The sequence below is a fragment of the Nycticebus coucang genome, chromosome 4, assembly GCF_027406575.1.
Source record: "Nycticebus coucang isolate mNycCou1 chromosome 4, mNycCou1.pri, whole genome shotgun sequence".
In the NCBI taxonomy this organism is placed as follows: domain Eukaryota; kingdom Metazoa; phylum Chordata; class Mammalia; order Primates; family Lorisidae; genus Nycticebus; species Nycticebus coucang.
This window is the reverse complement of record NC_069783.1, coordinates 142744795-142772697: the sequence shown is the minus strand read 5'-3', so window position 1 is coordinate 142772697 and position 27903 is coordinate 142744795. Positions and strand designations below refer to the sequence as shown.

At 45.8% G+C, this 27903-nt stretch overlaps 1 protein-coding gene across 2 annotated transcripts; it reads left to right on the top strand.

The window, feature by feature from the left end:
- Positions 1 to 101: 101 nt before the first annotated feature.
- On the top strand, positions 102 to 27903 carry LOC128584228 (LHFPL tetraspan subfamily member 7 protein-like). Of its 2 annotated transcripts, XM_053589288.1 has the most exons (3): positions 23014 to 24375; positions 25248 to 25386; positions 27323 to 27903. In XM_053589288.1, the coding sequence occupies exons 1-3, from the start codon at positions 24175 to 24177 to the stop codon at positions 27589 to 27591; spliced, it is 609 nt and encodes a 202-aa protein (XP_053445263.1). In that variant the 5' UTR covers positions 23014 to 24174; the 3' UTR covers positions 27592 to 27903. The 2 variants fall into 2 exon arrangements, with proteins under 2 accessions (XP_053445262.1, XP_053445263.1); XM_053589287.1 differs by lacking the exons at positions 23014 to 24375; positions 25248 to 25386; positions 27323 to 27903 and adding exons at positions 102 to 1038; positions 7237 to 8048.

Sequence of the window (27903 nt, the reverse complement as noted above, 5' to 3'; positions counted from 1 at the left end):
CCCCAACTGAGTGCCCATGCTATTGTGGGGAGGCTGAGCCTTCCCCCAGTAAGCAGGAGCAGCCACCTCAGTCTTTTGTGTCTCGTGGCGAGACTGAACCTTCTCAAATGCAGCAGGAGGTAACAGCTCAAGCTCCAGATTCCCCCATGGAGAATATGGCTCAAACTCCACCTAATCATGAGGTGACAGTTCCACCTCCAGATGAGGATCAACCTCATCTTTATTACTTGCCCAATGTTACAGTTAAACCTCCAGATGTGGAGGTGACAATTCCAGATCCTGAGGTGACACTTCCGCATCCTGAGGTGACACTTTCGCATCCTGAGGTGACACTTCCACATCTTGAGGTTGCGGCGACACTTCCACATTCTGAAGTCACAGTTGCGCATCCTGAGGTGACACTTCAGCATCTTGATGTGACACTTCCACATCTAGACCAGATGGAGACTCGGCAGACAAACCCAGCTGAGGTCACAGTTAAGCTTTTGGACCTGGAACTTACCATGACTTCAGAACAAACTAGAGAGGTTAAACCTTCTCCAACCATGCAAGAGACTCCAACTCAACCTCTAGAGGTACCAAGGGATGTAGTAGCTCCAGCCTATTATGAAACAACAGTTCCAACACCGGGTCAGGATCAAGCCCAGCATACACGGTCCCCTGGTGTCACGATCACAGTTTTACCTTTGAGCCTGGAATTTGTTGTAACTTTAGCAACTACATCAGAGGTTGAACATCCTGTGGCTCAGGAGACGATGGCAGCTTCCCATCCAGACCAGATTCAGACTCAGCCTCCAATCCCGACTGAAGTTACAATTCAAATATCCGAGTCAGACATTACCGTAACTCAAAATTCGTTGCCAAATTACAACATGGAACAAGAGATTGCCAATATCAACACCGACATGAACACCAGCATATGTGAGCTCTGTACCTGCAGAGATGAGACACTGTCGTGTGTTGGTCTCAGCCCAGAGAAGAGACTCGCCGAGTGCCTGTGCAGGAGCCTGAAGCCTATAATGGCACCTTCACCGTCTTGTAAGTCACTTATCCTCATTCGTTCTCTGCATCCTGCCTCACATGGCAGCCTTTTCCTTGAGACACTTGTGGGCTTTCTTCATTGGTTGACTTTCTGCTTTTACCTTTTACTTGTCAGATTTTCCTTATCCTCATTCTCCTTTGTACTATTGTGCCCCTTCTCCAAACTTTTACCTGTGATTACTCTTTACTTCTTTATCCATTTCTCTTTAGTCCCATCATATCATTGCTTACCTCTTCTCTTCTGAGTTTGCTTCACTCTCTTCACAGAAGCATATTCCTCTGGGTGGCACCTGTGGCTCAAGGAGTAGGGTGCCAACCTCATATACCAAGGGTGGCAAGTTCAAAGCCAGCCCCGGCCAAAAAAAAACAACAACCCAGGTCTGTCATTTATTAGTTTTGTGACCTTGGGCAAGTCATTCCACTCTGTGGCTCAATTTCCTCATCTTTAATATGGGGATTGTGATACTTACCATTTCATAGGATTGTTGTGAGATTTAGGGGTGGGAGTACATGTAATACTTACATGTGTATCAGTGCCTAGCATATATATGAATGTTAACTATTATTATCATTATTCAGTCCCTTAATTATGTCCAGGCCTCATCTTTGTACCTGGTTTCCTGTATGTAGTGCCCATTTTGTGCCCAACTCAGGGAAGAGTATGACATTATCTCTAGAATATGAAAATGATAGGTAGGAAGAAAAGAAATAGGCATCAAAAGGGAGGTGGTTTATAATTAAGTCCTAAAGAGATATAGAGACCATAGATTCTGTAATTCACCAGAATCTATAATCATTGACCTATGGAGGTCAGGGAAAGCTCCCTGGATAAGCTGAAACTTTGCCTGGGGCTTAAAAAGCATCTATAATCTGTTAAAGAGAAACATTGGGAGTAAAGCCTAGGCAACGGCATGGCTGCAGGAATGATGGGGATTTAGAAGACCAGTCTTGCTTCCAAGAATTGGGTTAGGAAGCAGTGGAAAACGTGATTATGAAAAACCTTGAACATCAGATATGGGAGTTTGAAAGTTATATGCAATGAGGTATGGAGAGCCATGGAAAGTTTTTAAGCAAGAGAAAGAAATGATTAAGCGCCGTGCCTCAGTCGGTAAGGCGCCGGCCCCATATACCGAGGGTGGCGGGTTCAAACCCGGCCCCGGCCAAACTGCAACCAAAAAATAGCCGGGCATTGTGGCGGGCGCCTGTAGTCCCAGCTACACGGGAGGCTGAGGCAAGAGAATCGCTTAAGCCCAGGAGTTGGAGGTTGCTGTGAGCTGTGTGAGGCCACGGCACTCTACCGAGGGCCATAAAGTGAGACTCTGTCTCTACAAAAAAAAAAAAAAGACAAAAGGATTATTTTAGAATCCATACATAGCATGCTCTAGAGGGGGAAGCTTAACTCTGGGAGACCAAATGGTAAGCTTGTCTAGCAAAATTTAGAAGTAAAGTGAGAAAGGACTAAAGCTGAGTGCTTGTGATAGAAGTGGGAATAAAGTCCCGGGGATACTACAAAGGAAGGACAGGATTTAGTGACCAACTAATGAGTTGGGAGAGGATGTGTATAGGGAAGGGAGAAATCAAATGTGACTCCATGGTTTCTGTCCTGCATGATGAAGATAATGATGGTTGTGGAATACTATGCAGCCTTAAAGAAAGATGGAGACTTTACCTCTTTCATGCTTACATGGATGGAGCTGGAAAATGTTCTTCTTAGTAAAGTATCTCAAGAATGGAAGAAAAAGTATCCAATGTACTCAGCCCTACTATGAAACTAATTTATGGCTTTCACATGAAAGCTATAGAGGGAAGGGGGAAAGGGAGGGGGGAGTTGGGCAGAGGCAGGGTGATTGGTGGGATTACACCTGCGTTGTGTCTTACAAGGGTATATGTGAAACTTAGTAAATGTAGAATGTAAATGTCTTAACAGAATAACTAAGAAAATGCCAGGAAGGCTATGTTGACCAATGTGATGAAAATGTGTCAAACGGTCTATAAAACCAGTGTATGGTGCCCCGTGATCGCATTAATGTACACAGCTATGATTTAATAATAAAAAAAAAAGACAATGATGGTGGTATATAACAAGTGCAGCACTCAGAGCCAATTTGAGGGAGAGAAGATCAGTTTGGGCATTTTTTTAAATTTCTGAGCATTAAACAACCAGAAAGCTTCTGGTTAAATGGAAATGTGCATTAGGCAGACGACTGTCTTATTTCTACCCCTGCCCCCAACTGGGAAAAATACACCTATAAAGTAAATAGGTAAAATTATTGCTGAGGGGCGGCGCCTGTAGCTCAGTGAGTAGGGCCCTGGTCACATACACCCGGGCTGGCAGGTTCGATTCCGACCCGGGCCAGCTAAACAACAATGATAACTGCAACCAAAAAATAGCCAGGCATTGTTATGGGTGCCTGTAGCCGCAGCTACACAGGAGGCTAAGGCAAGAGAATTGCTTAAACCCAAGAGCCAAGAGTTTGAGGTTGCTGTGAGCTGTGATGCCACAGCACTCTACCCAGGGCAACATAGTGAGATACTGCCTCAAAAAAAAAATTTGTTGCTGAGGAATAGGGAACAGTGTTAAAGGTAAAGATTTAAAGTTATCCACAGAGCTGAAACTGATTGTAAGGCATTTAACAGTTTGCTTTCAAACATGTCATTCATGGATATATTTACACTTTTTTAAAAAAAGTCATGGAAATACATGTGTGTATATATGTGTATATGTGTGCATGTATATATATGATATATGATAATTTATTATTTTTTATTTCTTCATGGGTTTTCCCTGCACTCTCTTCTAGTATTTTTATAGTTTCATGTCTTAAGTTTAAATCTTTAACCCAGTGAGAATCTATCTTAGTTAATGGTGAAAGGTGTGGGTCCAGTTTCAGTCTTCTACAGGTTGCCAGCCAGTTCACCCAGCACCATTTGTTAAATAGGGAGTCTTTTCCCCGCTGAATGTTTTTAATTGGCTTGTCAAACATCAAATAACAGTAAGTAGCTGGATTCATCTCTTGGTTCTCTATTCTGTTCCAGACATCTACTTCTCTGCTTTTGTGCCAAAACATGCTGTTTTGATCACTATCGATTTATAGTAAAGTCTCAGGTCTGGTAGAGTGATTCCTCCTGCTGTGTTTTTATTTCTGAGTAATGTCTTGGCTATTCGAGGTTTTTTCTGATCCCATATAAAATGAAGTATTATTTTTTCAAGATCTTTAAAGTATGATAGTGGAGCTTTAATAGGGATTGCACTAAAATTGTATTTTGCTTCCGGTAGTATGGACATTTTAACAATGTTGATTCTTCCCAGCCATGAGCATGGCATGTTTTTCCATTTGTTAACATTTTCAGCTATTTATTTTCTTAGAGTTTCATAGTTCTCTTTGTAGAGATCTTTCACATCCTTTGTTAGATAAACTCCCAAATATTTCATCTTCTTTGGCAGTACTGTGAATGGAATATAGACCTTAACTGTTTTTTCAGCTTGACTATTGTTGGTATATATAAAGGCTACCGATTTATGAATATTGATTTTGTAACCTGAGACACTGCTGTATTCCTTGATCACTTCTGAAAGTTTTGTAGTAGAATCCCTGGTGTTTTCCAGATATACAATCATATCATCTGTGAAGAGCAAACGTTGATATATGATAATTTAGACACATAAGTGATTTTATCCATTTATTCATTCATAACTGATATTATCTTCCAAGAGATTGCACAGACAGGAAGTTAAGCTTCTGAGGAGATGCCTTATTATTTGTGCCCATAGCCCCACATTCTTTCTTTCTTTCTTTTTCTTTTTAGACTTTCTCTTCCACACGAATTCTATTGTGTACAGAAAACAGTGCATACTGGCATGAGGCTCTGCCACATCTTCACATCGTTTCCGTTTTTTCTCCTATGGTTTCTCTTATGTTTAATGAGACTGAGGACCACTGAAAACCTTTGCCACATTATCGATATTTGGAAGATTTCTCTCCAATATGAATGTTCGTATGTTAAGGTTTGAGCTCTGGTTAAGGTCATTGCCACACTGTTCACATTTGTAGGATTACTCTCCAGTTTGAATTCTTCTATGCTTAGCATGCTATCAACACCAGGTCAAGGCACTGCCGCAGTCTTCAAATGGAGGGTTTCTCTCTGTGTGATTTCCTCTGTGTACAGTGAGGATTGAATTTGAGTTAGATTTTGCCACACTGTCCATATTTAAAAGGTTTTCCTCCAGAATAAATTCTTAAATGTCTAGAAATGTTCACAAACTAATGAAAGTCTATGCCACATTTTGACCACTGTAGTTTCTTTCAAGAATGACTACTTTGATGAACAGAAAGGGTCGAGTACAGTGTAAATGCCTTGCCCCCTTCTTCACATTTGTGGAGTTTCTCTCCACAAGAAATTCTGTTATGTTCACTATGAGTTTAACTAAGGAAAAAGGCTTTAGTGCATTCTCTAAATTTGTAAGTTTTATGTCCAAAGTAAATTCTTTGAAGTACAGAAAGGTTTGAGTCACAGTTAAAGGCTTTGCCACACTCTCGACATTTGTAGGGTTTCCCTCCAGAGTGAATTCTTTGATGTCTAGAAAAGCTTGTGTAGTACTTAAAGGATTTTCCACATTCTTGACCTTTGTAGGGTTTCTCTCCAGAGTGAATTCTTTGATGTCTAGAAAGGTGTGAGTGGTGTTTAAAGGCTTTGCCACATTCTTCACATCCGTAGGGTTTCTCTTCAGAATGAATTCTTTGATGTACAGAAAGGTTTGAGTACTTGTTAAAGGCTTTGCCACATTGCTGACATTTGTAGGGTTTATCTCCAGAATGAATTCTTTGATGTCTACAGAGGAGAGAGTGCTGGTTAAAGGTTATGCCACATTCTTCACATTTGAAAGGAATGCAGAATCAATTCTTTTTCTCGTCCAGAAACATGTGAGTGTTGCTTGGTAAGTTTGTCACATTCCTTATAGTTGCAGGTTTTTCCTCCAGTATCAAAATTCTCATGGTTACGATATTTTGAACTGTGGCTAAGACATTTGCCATCATTTTCACACGTGTCCAGTTTCTCTCCAGTATCGAATCTTGAGCAAGACTGAAAAACTTGGCTACCTTCTTTGCATTTGGACTGTTTTTTCCAATATGAGTGATCTTATGTTCTGTAACATGTGACCAGAAGTTAGAGGCTTTCCTATAGCTTTTACAAGTAAAAGTTTTCTCTAAGGTATATATCGTTATTTGTCCATTGAGATTTAACAATTGTCTGAAGGTGTTCAAAGAGTTACTACATTGGAATACTTTGCCATAGGTAGCTGTTAATCATTGGTGAAGTCCACTGTAACTTACTTTCTGCTCATCACACTTATACACACTTTCCCAATATTTTGTTAAGTTTAAATTCTCGGAGCCATAGCTTTGATATCTGGTCAGGATCATCTCTGGAAATAAAATATTTGTGCCCCACTCTTGAAAACGGTCTCCAGTATAATGAGTATATAGAGCTGGGTGCTTGACTAGTGTCTGGTGTGTCTTCGCCTTCCAGGGTTCTTTGCTTTGCTCCAGACAGGGGATGAGTTCTGGCTTAGAGACAGTAAGACCCAGGAAGAACAGGTTTCTGTAGGTCTCTAACATGACTTCCCCATACAAATGCTGCTGAGCAGGGTCCAAGCAGGCCGACTCTTCCATAGAGAATTCACCAGACATGTCCTTGAATGTCAACACTCCTTTGGATTCTTCCCTGAGGACCTTTTGAATGTCACCACGAGGGAGGGACGCTGGGCGCTGCAGGCAGACAGCTGCTCAGACAGCTCTGGGCATTTCCCAGCTTCCGGGATGTCCCGGTGTCCTGCAGGTCAATTCTCTGCAGAAGCAGAGTGACAGAGGCTGCTGCAGAGACACTTAGGATCCCCAGGAAAGGGAACAGCTGAAGAGGAGGCCGTAGCTCAGAGCCCAACTCCAGAGACAAACGCTGCTCAGAATCCTCGGTGCCGCCTTCTTCTTTCTGGCTGTGCATCACTTCCCAGCTCCCGAGATGTCCCAGTACCTGCAGGTCACAGGGTGACAGAGGCTGCTGCAGAGACACCTGGAATCTCCAGGAATCCCCACATTATTTCTTGATTAATTGTGCAAACTAGGAAGCTCATAGCTCTGGAAATTAGAAAACTGGAAGTATTTTCTGTATTTGAATATCGCCTGTGTTTCTTCACAGAAATTTCCAAGGAAATGCTATTTCTTACATTGATGAGAATGTATGGAAATCATACTGTTGGAGTGAGAAACTGTGAGTATACTCTCTCCAGATATGAGTACAAAAACTTAGCTGCATTGTAAGATCCTTCCTGGTCCAGAATTTTGAGGTCAACGCTTCTAAGGAAAGGTGTTTCTTCCTCCACATCTCAAATCAATGTCTGTTGATTATAATTCTATGATTATTTTAAAATTAAATTTGTTGGGCTCTCTTTAAAAGAAAGAGGCAATTTAAATGTATTTTTATTATGTAAGTAATACACATTATACTCTTAATATATAAAAACAAAATAACAGGTATAATGGAAACCCTCCTTGTGCCCTGATGCCTGGTCCCTGAGGTAACCACTACCCCTAAGTATGGTGCATATCCTTCCAGACCTTTCCCAAGTATTTGCCTACATACATATTTACATATAGCAAAATGAATTTTTTGTGTGGCCTTACGTTTTTTGTTTTATAGAAATGGTAACATCTTACAACTTGATTCTTTCACTTCATGATACATGTTAGATTTTTCTTTCACAGCACTTAGAGGGTTACCCCATTCATTTAAACTCTTGCATCATTCCATATTATGGATTCCATACTATGGATGTGGCATGAATTATTTAATAATTCCCTTATGGATGGATGTTTAGATTATGTCCAGTTTTCTTTTCTTTTTCTTTTTTTTTTAGACAGAGTCTCACTGTGTCACCCTCGGTAGAGTGCCCTGACATCACAGCTCACAGCAACCTCCAACTCCTGGGCTTAGGCGATTCTCTTGCCTCAGCCTCCCGAGTAGCTGGGACTATAGGCGCCCGCCACAATGCCTGGCTATTTTTTTGTTGCAGTTTGGTGCAATTTGGTGGGGGCCAGGCTCGAACCTGTCGCCCTCGGTATATGGGGCCGGCACCCTACTCACTGAGCCACAGGCAACACCCTCCTATGTCCAGTTTTCTTTTTAGGTACATTGCTGCTTCTTTGTAAACTTGGGCAAATATTTCTGTAGAACAGATATCTAGAAATGGAATGGTTGATATGAGGACAATGTAGGTATTAAATTTTAATTGTCCTCAAAAAAGTTGTGCCAACTTATACTATACTCAACTGAATATGACAGCCTTTTTCCACTGAGTATTCTCCAACTCTTTGCTGATATGATGGGTGAACAAAAAGGGTCTTTTCTGATTACTCTCGAATTTAAATACCTTTATTTGTTAAAAGTTGGTGAACATTTGTGTTTCTTCTGAGTTTTCTGTCCTTTATCCATTTTCCTTTTGAATTATTTTCATCATTTTCTTATTAATTTATTAAAGCAGTCAATTTAGATACATAAGTTATTTTGGAAAAATACAGTAGTTTGTGTGTCATCAGTTCAACTTGTATAGGCGATCTCTGAGTTTTCATTTTTGAAAATAGAGATGTCATTTTATTTTCCATGAAAGTTTGTCCCCTTGTAATATGATTCCATTTATATAAAGTTCAGGAAGAGGCAAACTAAAGTATGTTGTGTGTGACTGACATGTAACAGGTGAAACTATATTTTGAAAACAAGGAAATTACTATAAAAGTTAAGATAGTGGTTATCTTCAGAGGTCAGAGAGAGGGTTGTGATTGGAAAGGGCCACACGAGCTTCTGGATGCTCATGGTACTCTTTCTTGACGTGATGATATTACATGGGTACCTGCTTTACAATTATTTAAACTGAACATTTAAGTTATATGCATTTTATGCGCATTGTATTTCTCAAAAAAAAAAAAAAAAACATTTTTTAAATGCGGGGAAAAGCCTAATGACTTCACTTGTAGCCTGACATAGGTCCATGTGGGGCTTTAATAATAACATTTGGGGCTCGGTGCCTGTAGCTCAAGCGGCTAAGGCGCCAGACACATACACCAGAGCTGGCAGGTTCAAATCCACCCTGGGCCTGCCAAACAACAATGACAACTACAACCAAAAAATAACTGGGTGTTGTGGTGGGCACCTGTAGTCCCAGCTACTTGGGAGACTGAGGCAAGAGAATCTCTTAAGCCCAGGAGTTGGAGGTTGCTGTGAGCTGTGATGCCACAGCACTCTACCCAGGATGACAGCTTGAGGCTCTGTCTCAAAAAAAGCAACAACAACAACAAAAAAAAAAAAATTGGGGGGAAAGAGACGAGGAAATGGCAGTTCTGCTGGTCTTGATTAGAACGAGAGTTGGGTTCTAACAGGGTTGTTGTGATCTAGAGAGTAGGCATTAAATATAAAATTTGGTGGGAATAGTGGGTAGGGGTGTGTGTGTGTAGAGATTTGGACACAAAAAGGAAAATGTGAAAAAAGGTTTGAATGAAAACAAAGCAGATGTTGCCACCTTGAAATTAAATAAGAATGAGTGTATTCAATTGGCACCATTACCCAGGTTTCCTCCACAGATAGGAGTTAGTCCGATATGGCAAATTGTTTGCATTTTTATTTAGAAATAACCTCTTCCTTTACACTGTTGGTGGGACTGCAAACTAATTCTACCTCTTTGGAAAGAAGTATGGAGAATCCTCAAAGAACTCAAATTAGATCTCCCATTTGATTCCTCAATCCCACTATTAGTCATGTATCCAGAAGAAAAAAAAAATCATTCTATCATAAAGACATTTGTACTAGGTTGTTTATCGCAGCTCAATTTACAATTGGCCAAATTTGGAAACAACCTAAATGCCACCAACCCAGGAATGGATATACCAAACTGTGGTATATGTATACCATGGAATACTATTCAGCCATTAAAAAAGATGGGGACATTACATCTTTTGTATTAATCTGGATGGAATTGAAACACATTCTTCTTAGTAAAGTATCAGAGTGGAGAAGCAGGAATCCAATGTCCTCAATACTAACATGAGGCCAGTAGATAATCTGATACATTCCCACATAAGAGAAAAACTCAAATCAATTCAAGGTCTGGGATGGGGAAAGAGGGAGCAGGGAGAGGGGAAGGAGGAGGATGGAGGTGCTCCCACTCAATGGGCCCAAAGTTCGAGTGCATGGCACACTTCTTGGGGGCAGTACACAATTATAAGAGGAACTCTACCTAACTAATGCAAACATTGTAACCTATTTCTTTGTGCCCTCAGATTAACCCGAAACAATAATAAAATCTTAAAAAAGAAATAACAAATAACCTTATCCTTTTTCATAATTCTCAGTGAAAATCATTTGACCGAATTACATAAAGATTCATTTGAAAGCCTGCTATCCCTCCAGTATTTAATCATATTTATTTATGAGCTTTTAGTGATATTATCTGTAAAGTGAATCAGGGGTTCAAATTAGATAATCTCTAAAACTTCTTTCAGCAATAAAATGCTGCAGTTCTCTAAATCCGTGTAGCGTTTTAGCCCGTCTCTAGCCCATCTCTGTGCATTTTTAGTTTTTAAAATCATATAGATAAGATACGGATAGAAAAAAACTTTGCTTATAAGGAAAAAGTGGTAATAACATCTGAGCAATTATTGACACCCATTGAACCTCGTTTTATAAGTTTTATATATCATCTGCTTATATTTATATTTAGTCTACAACCCATAGAGCAAATCTAATCCACAGTCTGTTTTTATTTACAGCCTGTAAGTTAAGAATGGCTTTTACATTTTTAAAGGGTCTGTAAAAGAAAAAGAAAGACAAGAATATGCAACAGAGACCATATGTGACCTACAAAGCCTAAAGTATTACTATTTAGCCTTCAGAAAAAGGCTAAATTTGGGTGGCGCCTGTGGCTCGAAGGAGTAGAGTGCCAGCCCTAGGTGCCGGAGGTGGTGGGTTCAAACCCAGCCCCGGCGAAAAAAAATGCAAACAAAAAAAAAAGAAAGAAAGAAAGAAAAAGGATTTGAAAAAGTTGGTTTAGTAGCATGAGAAGAATTAAACTGTAAGTTGTTGCTCAAAGGAAAGGAAAGGAAAATATAGACCATCTACACTAGTTTGAATACCATTAATCCAGAAGTTTTTGATAATTTAATCTGAATTAAATTAACATTTAACTATTAAATAAGCAGATGAATTATAAAGAATAAATACATTTAAGAATATAAAATATTAAAGAATATTAAATATTTAATATAAGAACATGATATTAAAATCATATAGAAATGATTTAATTTAATCATATATTAAATATATATATTTAAGAGAATAGGCTGGCAGTGAGGATTTCATAGCAGAAATTACTATACTCTTATTGAAAATAGTTGTTTAAGGACAGGTGCAGTGGCTCACACCTGTAATCCTGGCACTCTGGGAGTCCAGGGTAGGAGGATCCCTTGAGCTCATGTGTTCGAGTGCAGCCTAATTGAGAGTGAGACTCCCTGGGGAATCTTCCCTGGCAAGGGGAAGGAAGGAGGCGCCAATGTCTAGGGATGAAGGCATGTTTGTCCAAGAGCCTTGATGGATTAGTAGCAAGAAAGCCAGGCCAGGGGAGAAGGCTTGTCCAAATGTCCTGGTTACTGATTAGCCAAATCTCAGAGATTCTCTCTGCAAGGGGGGAATCAGAGGGGCAATTAACCCATTTGAAAGAAAGGTCAAGATAAATACTTCTCTAATCCTGCAGTTTAAAAAGATAGCAAGTTGGGTTTCTGGAGCCTTCACTGGCTTACTGGAGAGCAACCCCAGAGGATGGGACATGAAAAGGAAGGGCTAGAACAAGAGAGGCACTAATATTTATAGAACCCTTACTATAGAATCATAGGGATCCATCCACCAGCCCCCTAGAAGAGGAATTGTGACCCTCCCCCTTCCCTAAGCCCATTTTGTCCAGGGAGGAAATCTGGTCTCAGATAGGTTAAGTGCTTTCCCAAGGTCACGAAGAAGCTGCAAAGAAAAAGCTTTTTCTTCATGCAACAGGTACAGCCTTTTCCTTGCAAAAGGTAATGGCTGCTCCGGGCTAGAGAAAGTTCAGGCCTGACCGGCAGGAAGCCCTGTGACCTAGCGCCTGCGGAGGTCACAGGCAAGCCGGCTCCAGGACAGAGAGCAGGGTTTCAGGGCGCGGTGCCCCTGCTCCCAGACGACTGTGTGCCAGTAGGGTGTGAAAAGGTCAGGCTGGGGTGGGGGTCAATGGGCAGCTTCCCTTCCCAGGGGCCCACCCGTGTCCCCGGGCGGCGCTGCCACCCAGGCGGGGACCACGCCGGCCTGCCTGCACGCAGGCCACTGCCTGAATCCCAGCCGGGCGCCTCTGCCCACAGAAGACCAGCGCAGCGGAGCGCAGGCCTGATCCCGAGGACGCGGCCACAGCCCAGGCGTCGGGGACTCCAATCGCTGCCCTTCTCATGCCCCCGGTTGTCCCTGTGCTCCCTTCTCCCGGGGCTCAGTCTCGCTCGTCGCACTAACGCCCCACTGTCCACCTCCGGGGCCTTCAACCCGCACGGATGTCTAGATCCTAGCAGCGCCAAGCTGGGTATCCCAGATCCCCAGCGATCCCTCAGCTCCCGGCCACCAGATCTGCTTTTGGAATCCACTCTCAAGGATCAGACCGGCGTAGGAGAGACGGGGATCCTCTCGCTCCCCGCCCGGAATCACTCTACGCCGTCACTCCTGGCTGGGGATCCAGGGGGACCCCAGGCCGCCGCCGCCTGATCCCCTTCTTGGATCGACTCTCTAGTCGCCAGCCAGATGGCGCGGGATCCATTGGATGCCCTGTGCGGGATCTTCCCGCGGGATCCATTCCCAAGTCTCGGGAAACAGATTCTCTGACTTGCAACCAGAATCCTCCCTCCCAGCGGATCCAGAGCCCAGAGAGATCCTCCGGGTCCCCGCCTCTTCCCTGGCCAACTTTGCCAACTTTTCTCTCGGGGCCCCGGCCGAGCAGAAACTTGGCAGCCTTCCCCCTCGGCTGCCTCCCCTGACTCCTGGTGGGTCAGGACTGGGGGCAACTGGCCAGCCCCCACCCCCGGCGACCGCTGAGCAACCTACCCTGCAGCCGTTTCCGGCCCGCGCCGCGCCGCGCCGCCACCTGCCCGCAGCCCGCGGCACCTGCCCGCGCCGCCAGCGGCCCTGCGCAGCCCAGCCTGCTGGGGGCGGGGCCTGGTGCAGGGACGCGCCCCCGTCGCCATGGGAACTGCGGCGGCGGCGCCTGCGCGGAGGGGCTCCGGATGGAGCACTGCTCATAGGACCCGAGCCACTGCCTGGCGCCTGGGCCTGGGGACTGTCCGGCGGGTCAGAGGTCGGGAGTCTTCCCGGGACACACCAGCCGGAAGCTCTCTCGCCCCTCGAATCCCGACCCTGGTGTGTCCGACTAGGAACGTCACTTAACGGTCCCCGGAGTATCCGCAGGCACCATCTAGGTCTGCGCCCCGCAAAGCCTAAGGCAGCCCGGCGCTTGGTAAAGTCTGATCCAGCGAATCGCCGGGGCTGCGGGCGCCTGCCCGGGAGCGGCAAGGTCTGCGCGAGGCGTTGGCGCCCCCTCGCGGCAAGCACAGGCGCCTACCGTGTGAGAAGCCTCCTGCTGTTGTGCTAGGGTAAGGGTTGTGGGGTCATGGCTATAGAGACTTGCGGACGAGTTGACAGAATCATAGGTCACCCCTGGAACAGAAAATGCCTGTTCTGATATCCTTTACAAATTTCATTCAACAGATCTTTATTAAGCACTTACTGTACATCGGGTGCTGGAGACATAGCGGTGAAGCTGCTGGCAAGATCCAGGCTTTGTGAAGCTTACAAATATTGAAAAAAACAGGGCGGCGCCTGAGGCTCAGTGAGCAGGGCGCCGGCCCCATATACCGAGGGTGGCGGGTTCAAACCCAGCCCCGGCCAAACTACAACAAAAAAATAGCTGGGCGTTGTGGCGGGCGCCTGTAGTCCCAGCTGCTCGGGAGGCTGAGGCAAGAGAATTGCCTAAGCCCAGGAGTTGGAGGTTGCTGTGAGCTGTGGCCATGGCACTCTACTGACGGCAATAAAGTGAAACTCTGTCTCTACAAAAAAAAAAAAAAAAGAAAGAAAAGAAAAGAAAAAAACAATTGCATGAGTAAATGGAATTGCATTTGTGACATGTCCTCCTAAGGAAGATGTGCAAAGCATGAATAACCAGAGGCCCTAAAATCATATGTGCCTTTATTGTAAGTCGGCTGGATTTCACTAAAGAGAGAGAAAAAAAACTTCACATTGTGTGGCTTCAGAATTGACAGGAGCCCTTTTGCCTCATCTTTCTCCTAAGTTGTTGAGGTATGTTGTGTGTGTGTGTGTGGCACAAGGGCGGCTCCCGTTGCACATCCTTTTCCACCACAACCTTTTTGAAGTTGGGATCTCCACCCCCATTTTATCAACAGCCTGAGGCTCCCTAGCAGACTCTCCCATAGTGATGAAATCCAGAAATGGTGGGGGTGGTGAGGCAGAGGCTTCATCAAGTCTTTTATGTTTTAGGACGGTCTCCTTTATCATCTGGATATCTTGAGCATAATAATGGATAGGACCAAACCCAGTGGCTTTTACCTATGACTGCCACTTCCAAGAGAAGTCTGTGAGGTCAGGAACGAATTGAAAATTAAAATCCCTCAAATCCACCTTAAGTGGTGCTTTTATATGGTACCTGTATGTTAGTTACATGAGCAAAGATAAATCATTTATTGTCTGCTCTTCTCTCTAGAACTTCTCAAGGAGAGACTTTTGTCTCTTATTCACTCCCCTGATTTCCAGTGCCTAGAGCAGAGCTCCACACACAGTAGGTGATGGATGAATAGATGCTGGGTGCATGAATAACCTGCTGCTCCTTCTCCTCCCTAACTTTAGAGCAGGGGTGTCCAACCTGTGGCCCCTGAGCCGCACACTGATCTCGTGAGGACTTTTTTTGCTTGTCTGTGGTATTGCAAAGTATGCCGGACCTTTTTCTTTTGCTAATCAGCTCTCCCTAGTGCTTGTGTATATACTGTATGGCCAGAGAAGAAGTTCCAATGTGTAATAGAGAAAAGACAAGGTTGGACGCACCTGCTAGAGACTTCTTATCTCTGGTGGGAAAATTCCCATGAACAAGAATAAGTGGGCTGAAGGTTCTGCTTAACTAAATATTCCATGTTTCTCAGACAACTGAGTTTTCTGTCATGGCACTTTCTATCTCAGAACATAAACACTGAAGGGAATTAGTCATCCTTCCACCTCTCCCTAAGGCCCATTCCTCACCCTTGCAAGGCCCCCAAACCCAGATGTGTCCCCAGCCTTGACCACCTGCCCAAAAAGATATCCTCCAGCCCAGTCCAGTGTTTCAGCTTTTCCATCCCTCTCCAGCTTTGGGTGGGTGTGTGTGTCCAGAAGTGCCAAACTACAACTCCCAGCGTCCTCCTGGCCCCAGAAAGGGTGGTTCTTCCTAGTTCAGCTTGGCCTTAGCGGGCTCCCCCTGCATTCCTGTGTGCTCCCTCTCAGTGATTGTACCCTGATCAAAGAGGTGTCAGGTTGTACACTGTTTCTACAGCCACTACCCCCGCCCCTCCTGTCAGCTCTGGATTTTCTCTTCCTGAGGACAGAAGGCAATGCCACCACCCAGAGCCCTTCCCAAACCTCTTTTCTATGCCCTTCTGTCCCCTTCTCCAGGAAATCTGTCCTGATTAGACTGCCTGTTCTCAGAATCTTTGGCAGCTCTGCCCAGTAGAATTTTCTGCAGTGATAGAGGTGTTCTATGTCTGCACAGTCCAACATTGCCCACAAATGACTATGGAGCACTGGAAATGAGGTCAGCGGAACTGAGGAAATAAATCTTAAATTTTGTTTCATTTTAATTAATTTAAATAGTCACATGCCGCCATAGCTACTGTATTGAATTGTACAGCTCCACAACCCACACGCTCCTTGGCAGAGACCACGTTTATGCATTTCTTTTCTTTTTTCTTTTCTTTTTTTTTGCAGTTTTTGGCCGGGGCTGGGTTTGAACCCACCACCTCTAGCATATGGGGCTGGCGCCCTACTCCTTTGAGCCACAGGTGCTGCCCGTTTATGCATTTTTGTTGGTGCATATTTATCCATTTTGTTTTTCCTGTAATTTACCTGGTTCATGAGAGGGAGAGCCAGTATATTTGTTCCCTCAACACAAATCCTTTGCCCACGCCATGCCCTCTGCTAATAATACTTTGCCCTGGGGCGGCACCTGTGGCTCAGTGGGTAGGGCGCCGGCCCCATATACCGAGGGTGGCGGGTTCAAACCCGGCCCCGGCCAAACTGCAACCAAAAAATAGCTGGGCGTTGTGGTCTTGTAGTCCCAGCTACTCGGGACGCTGAGGCAAGAGAATCACTTAAGCCCAGGAGTTGGAGGTTGCTGTGAGCTGTGTGAGGCCACTGCACTCTACCGAGGGCCATAAAGTGAGACTCTCTCTCTCTACAAAAAAAAAAAAGAATACTTTGCCCTCTGCCTGTCCACCATCTGGTTAACAACTACATGTCCCTCAGACCTTAGATTCTTCCTCTGAAACACCATCCCTGACTACCAAGACTGATTAGGTGTCACAGCCTCTTAGTCTTGTGCACCCCCCTCCTCCATTAAACTCTGATTATACTGAGTATAATTTCACAATTACTTCTCTCTCACTTTCTAGGTCCTTGAGGGCAGAGACTAGCATAGTACCCGAAACCCAGTTGACAATATTCATGGCAATCAATGGTAAAAAAGTGTTTTCACATGATAGGACCTAGTGCCTGATTCAGTAATGATACTAATGAAAGTACTTAGCTTGTGCTGTCTTGTTAAATACCACAACACCTGTGAAAGATGCTGCACTATTATCTCCCTTTTATAGATGAAGGATCAGAAGCTCAGAGAGGTTAAGAAAGTTGCTCAAGGTCACACAGCTAGTATCTCAGTCTGATCCCTGGAAAACAGAGCCTAAGGCAATATGTGCTAATGCTTTCTTGGAGATGTAATCCCAGCCCAGCAAGGGTAAAGGGAGAGAAAAGAAAGGAGAGAAATACAAGACATGCCTTAGTGGGCTGGCCACAGTGTCTCCACAAAACACTGCTGGAGTTCCTCCATTCACGGTGTCTCTGGATAAGCCATGTGAAACAGACCACTGCAGAAATGAAGGGAAAACAGACTATTGCAGAGATGAAAAGTGTCATGGGCTGATACCTCTCACCACTTGTTCACCATTAGTCATGGTTGGGCCCAGCTGCTTCTCACAGCTGGGTTGCGTTGCCTTCACCTCCAGGAAGCCACAGGGATAGCCAGTTCCATGCACAGCTTCACCTGAGCCTGGAAGAGGAGGTTCTAAAGCTCCCTCCTTCAAAGGGTCCAGGCAGGTCAGCTTGGTTGACACCCGAGGGTGTTGGGAGCCTGAGCCATGATGCAGGCCACCTCGCTTCAGGCCTAGCTGGCCATGCGGCTGCAGCAACTGATCCAGAATGCCTGCAAGGGGAGGGGAGGGGAGGGGAGGCTGGATTGTGTCCAATGCTGCTGGGAGGCCAGGAAGGCCACAGCTGGGCACAGCTGAGTGGTGCACCAGTAAACCTGACACAGCTAGTAAACCTCAAAACTGACATGTGGTTTAGGCTGAATCCAAATCCCTTCAACAACAAATAGCGATTGAAAGGAGAAAAAATAAATGAATGATGGAATAAGTGGGAGGAAAAATTAATAAATGAATGATGGAATGAGTGGGAGGAAACCGTGACAGTCATCACTCCAGATGCCCTCATTTTACAGGTGGAGAAACTGAGGCCCAGAGAGGCAGAGATGCCCCAAACCAGGGCACACCGAATGTAGGTGGAAGAGCTGGGACTTGAGCCTGTGTCTGAGGCTTCACTCAAGTTTTCTGCATGTAACTTGCTGGAGCCTCCTGCTTCTGACAGCACCAGCTCAAGTCATACCACCATTTCCTGAACATTGTTCTCACCAGCCCCGCATCCATTCCCCCTCCTCTGCTAACAGCACCTCAGTTTTCTTCCTGGGAATGACCCCATTCCCCACACTCAGTCCATGTGGTTTAGGGAGGTGAGCCTCATGGCATTCCTATGCTACCAGAATTCCCAAACCTCAAGCCCCAATGCTATGCCCCAGGACCTAGGTCAGGCCAATCAGAACATCCCATTTTCTTGGACGCATGATTGGTCCATGGCTGAGCATGTGATCCACATCTGACAGAGTTCATCACAGCACTTGCTGTAACTGCAAAGAAGAGCAACCCTTTCTTTTCTCTAGGGTTGCTGAGTCTAGGAATGTCAGCCTGGAGCCACTGATGGCCAACACAGTTAGAAAGGATCTGCCTAAGAATAAAGCCAACCAAGCAAAACACAGAGCAGAGAGAGAGATCCTGAAGATATTGCTTATTTACCTGGATCCTGCTGTGCCTGAATCCAGTCATATCAGAGAATGTTCAGTTATGTGAGCCAATAATTTTTCATTTCTCCTTGAGCCAGTTTGAGCTGCACTTCATCTCTTGCAGTAAAAGACAAGACAAGCACCTGGTCTGTGCCAAGTATTATGTGGATGGATGCTGGGAATAAAGACGTTTAAGATACAGTGTCTGACTCTGGGAGTTCCATAGCAGGAGAAGCTTCAAGAAACTGGGTATAGGCGAAACTTACTAAATGCAGAATACAAATGCCTACTTATAGTAACTAAAAAAATGCCATGAAGGCTACGTTGAACAGTTTGATGAGAATTTTTCAGATTGTATATGAAACCATCACGTTGTACCCCTTGATTGTACTGATGTACACAGCTATGATTTAACAATAAAAATAAATAAATTAAAAAAAAAAAAAGAAAGAAATGCAAAGGTAGACTCAGCGCCTGAGGCTCAGTGGCTAGGGCACCAGCCACATACACCAGAGCTGGCGGGTTCGAACCCAGCCTGGGCCTGCCAAACAACAATGACAACTACAACCAAAAAATAGCCGGGTGTTGTGCTGGGCGCCTATATCCCAGCTACTTGGGAGAGTCGCTTAAGCCCAAGACTTGGAGGTTGCTGTGAGCTGTGACGCTACAGCACTCTACCTAGGGCAACATAGTGAGACTCTGTCTCAAAAAAAGAAACAAACAAAAGAAATGCAAAGATACGTGCACGCAGTTCCCTGGACTAGAATTACCAGGGCGAAAGGTAGCGGAGAGAGTGGCAAAGTTTTCTCCAGCTGGTGCTTAATTGTAGCTCAGTTAATCCCTTTGTGTGACTTCTGCCCAGAAAACACAGTCTCCTCACCCCGTCCCCATTTGGGGCTGGCTTTTCCTTCTTTGCCCACCCAGAGTGAAAGGCTGGATTTAAGGAACTGGAAAGGACACAGGCACACACCCTCAGAACAGCTTATCACACACGCCCGGCTTTGTTCCGCAACCTGAATGTTTCCTCCAAAGGGAAAATAACCTTTTATGAGGTCACAGACTTGGGTCTAACGCCGGAGCCTGAGCAGGAGTGTCCACATTGGAGGGTCCTGACCTGAAGTGCGGGGAGTCTGGAGGGGAGAGTGATCTGCGCTCAGGATGGGGGAGGAGAGGAAACTGGAACAGCTCCAGGGGATAGTTCAAGGTCCATAATGGGCTGGGGGGGGGCGGTCCATGAGCTCTGAAATTACAATAGTGTGTGTGTATGTGTGCACTGTGCGTTCTAATCTGCATAGGGAAAGCAAACATAGTTTTAAATCGTATTTTCAAAGGAAAGCACCACCTCCAAAAAATTAAGTCCCACGGGTCTAGGACATAGATTTAGTTCTGTACATGGGGAAACTGAGGCTCGGAGCCATCATAGAATTTGTTCCAAGGAGACACAGCCAACTTGTGACAAAGGCTGGAAGACAACCAGAATTGGACTGGCTGTGTAAGGGAGGCTCACACGAGAGGTGCAAGTCAATGTCCTCCCCAGGCCCAGCTTGGCCGTCTGTGGGTCTCAGCCTGGACAACACCTGGACCCCCCAGATTGGATCCAGTGCCCTTTCTCCATGCCTGCCCCCAGCATCACCCGGGCTTTCCTGTGGTCTGGAGCTGTGCCTGTATACATCTGTCCATACATCCAGACACGCACATACCTGCATACGACAGGCATATACCTGGACGTACCTGCTGATCAAAAGGCAGCAAAAGCACACAACTCAAGCTAGACTCATACCATGTCACACTCAGAGTCTCCCCCTCCCCTGGTGAACCCGTTCCTCCTGCAGGTGCCCCAGCTGGCGTAATGGTGGCTCCGCGGTCCCCTGTGCCCAGGTCAGACCCTAGAGGCACGCTTGCCTCCCTGCTTTCCCTCCTGCCCGGAGCCACCCCGTCAGTACGTCTGGTCAACTTGACCTTTGTCCTTCACAATAGATTCAGAATCGGACCCCCTTTCCCTTGCCTGCCTTTCCTGCACCCTACTCTGATCCACCCTTGTGGCTCACCTGACTTGACAAGGAGCTTTCTGAATGCTTCTCTCCAGCCTTCCCTTCTACCTGTTCCCCACCCAGGAGCCCGTCTTGTTCTGTCGCCCAGGCTGGAGTGGTGTTATCATACTCACTGCAGCCTCAAACTCCTGGGCTCAAGCGATCCTCTAGTCTCCTGAGTAGGTGGGACTACAGGTGTGCACCACCATGCCTGGCTAACTTTTAAAATGGTATTTTGTGTAGCGATGGGGGATTTTATTTTGTGTACGTTGTCCAGGCTCTCTCAACTCCTGGTCTCAAGTGATCCTCTCACCATGGCGTCTCAAAGTGCTGGAGTTGTAGGCATGAGCCACTGTGCTTGACGCAGAGTGCTCTCTCTAAAACTTAGGACAGGTCTCGTCATACCCCTGCCCACGACTGTCTACAGATTCTCCATCTCACTCAGAAATGAAAAGCCAAAGCCTGCAAGGCCCCCCGCTCTCTCAGTCCTCATCTTTTCCAGCCTCTGCCATGCCAAGCACCAGGGCCTTTGTACCTGCTCCATCTTCGGCCTGAAATATTCCTCCCTCCCTGACACCCCACCCTCAGGTCCCTGCTCAAAGTTCACCTTTTCTGTGGTTTTCCATGACCACTTCCCAATCACTCACTCTCTGCCTCCGTGCTTCATTTTTCTCTAGAGCACCATTAACATCCAGCATGTAATATACTGACTTGTTTATCTCCTTGCTGACTCTGTCCTTTGCTAGAAGGTAAGTTCCAGGAGGAGGGACTTTGTCTGTTTTCCTCACTGCCAAATCCCTAGCACCTAAAACAGTGCCTGGAACATAGTAGATACTCAGTAAGCATTTGTTGGATGGATGGATGGATGGACATATTGTTCTATCCTGTTTGTCTGTCTTGCCCACAAAACTCTAAACTCCTTGAAGTCAGGGACTACGTTCTGGTCATCACTGTATTCCCAGGGGTGGAGGGTTAAGGAGTCACACTGGGCTGGGCACGTCAAAGTAGAAGAAATGAATGATCAATCTGGTCTTTTAAAAACTGAGAACATGGAAGCCCAAGTCCCTATAGCAGCCACTTCTAAACTGAGTCACAGTTCTCCTCCTAAGATTCTGCCTATAGCTGAATATGACTCTTCTAGAATCATCCATGCCCCCTAGACAGAGCGGGTGAGAGAGCTGACCATGTCGTAACCTTGGAAAGCCCTGAGAAACCACTGGAGTATTTGGCTTTTATTTTATTTTTTTTTATTGGTATTTGGCTTTTAAATTAAACTTTAATACCACTTTGGGCTTAGGGCCCAGAGTTGGAGCCTGATTCCCTGAGTCCCAGCTCCACCACTTACTTCCTGAGCCTCAGTTTTATCATCTGTAAAATGGGAATGAGAATAACAGAATCTGCACTCATCAGGTGGCCATGAGGATTACATGCAAGAGGCACTGAAAGTGCTTAGAATGGGGCCTGTGAATGCTCAGGAATTGCTGACTGCTACTAAAAGTTAAGTACTGAGCAGGAGGAGAAAAGATTCCGTTCCTTTCAAGCTTCCCTTAGGTGGATTCCAGCTAATTGGAGCTTGGCCGGATGTGGTTTCAGGTTATTGCGCCTCATTTAGGTTTCTGGGCACCTGGACTGTTGGCATGATTTTCCCAGGTGACATTGAGCATTATCTAAAGAACAAAACTCCTTTCAAGGTCAGAAATGCCTAGAGGGCCACTGGTGTAGCCTGAGAGAGGCAAAACCACCAGCCTAGGTGTATTCAGCTATCCCCAGCTTCCTGGCTGGAATTACACCCCTCGGGATGCTACCAGCCCAAAGGAGAGGCTGATTTGAGTATAGAAGGGGAAAAAACAACAAAAACCATCCTCTCTCACTCAAGGGAGCACATCTCACTTGCTGGCAAGCAGCCAGGATGTTTTTCTAATCCCAGAGTAAAAAGCCCATGCAACTTGACCCTGACCTACCTTCTCAGGCTTATCTCTGCCCCTCTCCCTGCAACACACTTGCATTTTATTCCCCAGAACTATCACAACTCCCACTCCCATTTTCCAGAGAGTGTTAAATGGTGAGTATTCCCATTTTCTTAGCTCACACAGCTGGGAAGGGGACTATTCAGGCCTCTCTGCCTCTTTCCACCACATCACTCTGCTTGGTGATTCAGCCCAATACTCTCTGCCCCCAGAGATTTATAATCTTCTTGTACATATGGAGAAACTGAGGCCCAGGGCAATCTGGAACTTGTACCAGGTCCCACAGCTGGTAAATAAATAGTACAGGGCTGGTTGGCCTCCAAACCAAGAATTCTTGCCACATTTAAAGTGCTGGCCAGGCTTAGATTGATAAAGTGAAACCCAAGGTATATAACCCAGTGGTCTGGGAAGTCTGAGTGGATGCTCTTGGCATAGTTGGCAGGTAGCTGCTTTTGACCCCGGGAGTCTTTGGGCAGGCTTACCCCTCCAGGCCTCCCTTCCAGCCATCAGTGACAGGCTTGCTGTTATCAAACTGCCTTCTAAGCTCAGACATGTCATTGGTGAACTGAATATTTATATCCTCCCCAAAATTTATGTGATGAAATCCTAACTCCTATGTGATGAAATCCTAACTCCTCCCCAAAATTTATGTGATGAAATCCTAACCCCTAAGGTTGCCCTTGGGCTCTGCCTATAGGAACCCGGACCAGGACGGGTGGAATAGGTATACTCATGACAACACAAACCCTAAAAACATTATGCTTAATGCCAGAAGTAGAAACCAAAGGTAAAACCTGAAGTCATACCATTTACATACGTGAGAAGTGCACATGTATTATACAACACCAATTTTGCAAAAATACCCCCAAACGCACATAAAAGAATTAACAGTGGTATTGGGCCGTGTGTGGTAGCTCACACCTGTAATCCTAGCACTCTGGGAGGCCAAAGCAGATGGATGGCTTGAGTTTAGGAGTTGGAGACCAACCTGAGTAAGATCAAAATCTCATCTCTACTAAAAATAGGAAAAAAAAACAAAACTAGCTAGGTGTAGTGGCACATGCCTGTGGTCCCAGTTCCTAGGGAGGCTGAGGCAAGAGGATTGGTCAAGCCCAAGAGTTTCAGGTTGCTGTGAGCTATGATGCCACAGCACTCTACCCAGGACAACAGAGTTAGACTCCGTCTCAAAAATAAAAAAAAGTCTTATTGATTAAGAGGCATTAGCTGTTGGACAGGGTGGCTGCTAGAAACAGCATTATGTGTGAATTTTAAAAAGGCATGCTCCCCCAAACCCCAGTAGAAGCATCCCTTTTGGGTAGAGAAGGCTTGATGGGCAGAAAGAATGAATGAATGAATGAAACATGAGAGGTGCCTTGTTGGACCAGTGATGATGATTTACCATGCAGAAGGTGGAGATCTGTTCAAAGGTCTGTAAGTGCTAACATTTATTCTATTCTACTTCCAGAAATTGTTAGGGCAAAGGGTCTCCCCCACCCAACTCCAGGCTCAAGGGGGAAGGGGGGGCTAATGTCCTAGGGTCTGTCCCTAGCAGCAGATTCCTGGCTGGGGTCAGGGGGATCTGCCAGTCCCTGTTTCACCTCTTGCCCTGGTGGTCTCTATTACTAATCTTGCTGGTTGAAACCTAGGTCAACAATACTCCCTAATGGTGAGCAGCGTGTGGGCAGCTCTGGGGCTGTCCCTTACCTGCATCTCAGCCCTCAGCCTCATCTCCCCTGCGTGGTTCCAGACACACACTTTCTCCTTTGGTGTCCTCACCTACTGCTCTTCGCCTCAAGGTGACAGCTGGAACCAGAGCTGTGTGACCTTCAGGTCCCTCAAGGATATTTCTGACTTTCCTTGGAAGGTGAGACCTGGGTTCACTGATTCCTGAGTCCTCTGGGGGCACAGTCCAACGCATCATGGGAGGGAAGCTCAGTGAATGGGATGTGAAGGGCCTTTCCTTGCTACCTGGGTGTCCCAGTGTCTGTGAACTCACCCTTAGTCTCTCCTATGAACTGAGACAGGTTCTCAAACCTGACAGCCTTTAAGAAACACCTGTAGATCTTTGCAAAAATGCCAAGTTCTGGGCTCCACCTGCATTCGCAAGGCAGTCACCTGCCCATACAGCACCTCTGTGCATAGGAAATAGCACCCCTTCTTCAGGACACTATACTGCCATCTGCTGGGAAATAGCTGTAATCAGTATGCAAATCTATGATAACCCCAAAGGTATCTCCTAGAGTTGCTCAGTGTACAACCTGTGCACACCTACCTGGCCACTGCTCTAAGCACTGTTAGGTTTAGAAATGAAAGCTAAGTCCCTGTTGTGATGCATGTTACCAAGAGCAACAATGGGGAAAATGGGTAAGGACTCCTAGTTTGGTACCTCTAAGGAAGAATGTATAGCCTTCAAAACTGATCATTGCAAAGGTGGTGTAACAACACCCACCAGGTGCCTTTCCTGGTGATCCTGACATGTAGCAGGTACTAAAGTTATGGTGTGGTAGCCAATCAGTCTGGATCTTAATTCTGGCTCTACCATTTAACTTGCTGTGTGTCCTTAGGCAAATGATGACAATTTCATGGACCTCTGTTTATATGTAAAATGGTTATAATAATAGAATAGACCTCATGGGGACATTGTGAGGACTCAGATGCTGGTCATTTAAGAAGCAGCAGCAGCATCCACTGGCCCCTGTCCCAGCAAAAACCCTTCCTCTTATTTCTCCCTGGCAGGTCTCAGCTGTGATGCTTCTCGGAGGCTGGCTGCTATTGGTCTTCAATGCAATTCTCCTCCTGTCCTGGGCCCTGGCCCCCAAAGGGCTGTGCCCAAGCAGGGTCAGTGGCCCAATGCCAGGGGTGCAGGCAGTGGCAGGTAAATACACCGGCACATATTTAAGTGCTGTAGACATATGGAATGAATGAGTGAATGAATGAATGAGCCTATGAACAGAGTCTGGACTTCTGGGTCAGACCTCAGAGATAAATCCGAGGATTGTCAACTATCTTGGTCCTGTAACAAGCCAGAAATTGAGGGAAAGAAGAGATGGCATCCCTAATGCCACCCATTCATGCCCTTACCCAACTCAGTCCTAATAATCTGTCCCCCTTGGGCCACCATGGTTGGGCAGGCGTGTTGGGCACTACACAAAGATGCACATCCAAGAGCTCAGGAGATGCTCAAGTCTTGGCCATGCTGTACTTACTAGACTGTGAGCCTCAGGTGCTTTTCTCTAACTCACACATAGCTTTCGGATGCGGTGGCCTAAGTCTTGATTGCAACCCTCATTCAATTAATTCTCTCACCTGGATTATAGCAATACTCCACACGGGGCTCCCTGCTGCCACCCTTTCCCCCTGGAGTCTGTCTGCCACACGCTGGAAACTGAAATCGGATCATGCTAGTCAGCTCAACTTATCCACCCTCCAGTGGCTTCCCATCACCCTGAGAATAAAATCTAAACTCTTTTACCTGGCCTAAGATGGCTCACATGATCCTGCCCCCATTCCCTCTCCATCCGCATCTCCCCTACTCTGCCAGGCTCAGTGTGTTCCAGCCGTCCTGGTTTGCTCTGTTGTTCACACGCCCCATTTTTGCTTCCTCTGCCTGGAGTTCTCTTTCCCCAGATCTTCTCATATCTCGCACCCCACTTCATTTAGGGCACTGCTCAGATATCACTGCCTCCACGGGGGGCTTCCGTGACCTCTAGTGAAGGGAGCTTCCCTCTCCTTATAATCTCCATCCTCTTACCTTGCTTTATCTATTTTTGCAGCACATCTTACTTACCTGAAATATCTTATCTACCTACTTGAATTTTGTCCACTCTTTTCCACTAAATGTCAGCTCCGTGAGAGTAAGGACATGTCTATGTGCCTTCTTATCACCAGGGCCTAGCACAGTGCTCCACACATCTTAGATATCCAGTAATTCCAAGTCACTGGAATTTGCTGAGTCAATGGGTAGAGATACGGTCCTTGCTCTAGGCTCTAGTGTCTAGTTGGCAGGGCTTGGGAGGATTAGGTGGTTACAACTCACTGGATATTTGGAACAATGTGGATGAGCGCAGGGTGGTAAGAAAAACTCCAGGAGGCATCTGACTCAGTGCATGCAGCATGTTGAGGCAAGCTTCCTCAAGGAGGTATCTCTTGACCTGAGTGTGGAAGGATGGGTAGAAGTTAACCAGAGGACAAGGGCATTTCAGGTAATGGGAAGATCAGGGGCAAAGGCAGGGAGACAAGAGGGCAAGACATACACAGGGAACTGAAAGTGGGCCAGTGTGGCTGGAGACACCCGGGGAGGCTGTGGGGCATCCGACTCTTCTGTACCTTGTGGCACGGAGTGTGTCTGGTTCACTTCATTAGTATCATTAATGCCCACTACAGCACCGCTACAATTTTGAAGAATGAATGGATGAACTGATGGATGGATAGATGGATATTTTAGCACATGGATGGTGGGTGGATAGGGAAGATGGGTAGATTAGAAAATCACCAGATACATGGAAGATTAAGTGGGGGTCAAGTGGCTAAGTAGGCAGATGGATTAATGACCGGATAGGTGGGATGGAGGAATGGGGAGAAGTGGGTAAGATTATGGTTGAATGAATAGATGAGTGGATAGACAGGAGGGTAGAAGGGTAGCTGAGTGAGTGAGTGGATTGAAGGAGTGATGAGCCCCTAAATAAGTGAATGAATGGATGGGGAGGTGGTAGAGGGGTTGCTAGTGGGTGGATGAGTGAATCCTGGGATGGAAGGTTAGCCTGGTGCCCTTTGATTGACAACATAGTGGCTTTCCTTCCTGTCATTTTCAGCCACTGCCACCATTGCGGGCCTGCTGGTTTTCCCAGTCAGCCTGGCTTCCCCATTCGCCAAAGCAGTCTGTGAAGGCTCCTCTGTGTACCATGGTGGAAGGTGCCAACCAGGCTGGGGCTATGTGATTGCCATCTTCAGTGCAGTCCTGGCCAGCCTCCTGCCTGTGATCAGCTGGCCTCGTGTGACCATGACCAGCATCCAGGGGATGACCATCTTCTTCTCCAGCGACACAGAGAGAATCATCCTTATGCCGGAAATGAACAAATAAAAATCTCCCAGGAGAAGCAAAAAGAGTGCTAGATCTAGAGTTGTATGAAATGGTCACATAGCTAGTCTCAAATCCAAGCTCTACTGCTTCCTTGTGGTGTGACCTCAGGCAAGACCCTTCACCTCTCTGGACCCTAGTTTTTCCTTCTATAAAATCAAAGTTGAAATAATGCCTACCTCATGAGGTTGCTCTGAGAATTAACTCCAGTTTCTTTATATAAATAAAGCACTTCGCACCATGTCTGGCACACAACACTCAATAAATGTTAGCTACTATTATTATAATCTCTACCTCACAGGGTTGTGGTAGGAG

Coding starts and splice junctions, on each gene's coding strand:
- LOC128584228 (XM_053589287.1), top strand. CDS start 108: ATGCAGCAGGAGGTAACAGCTCAAGCTCCAGATTCCCCCATGGAGAAT.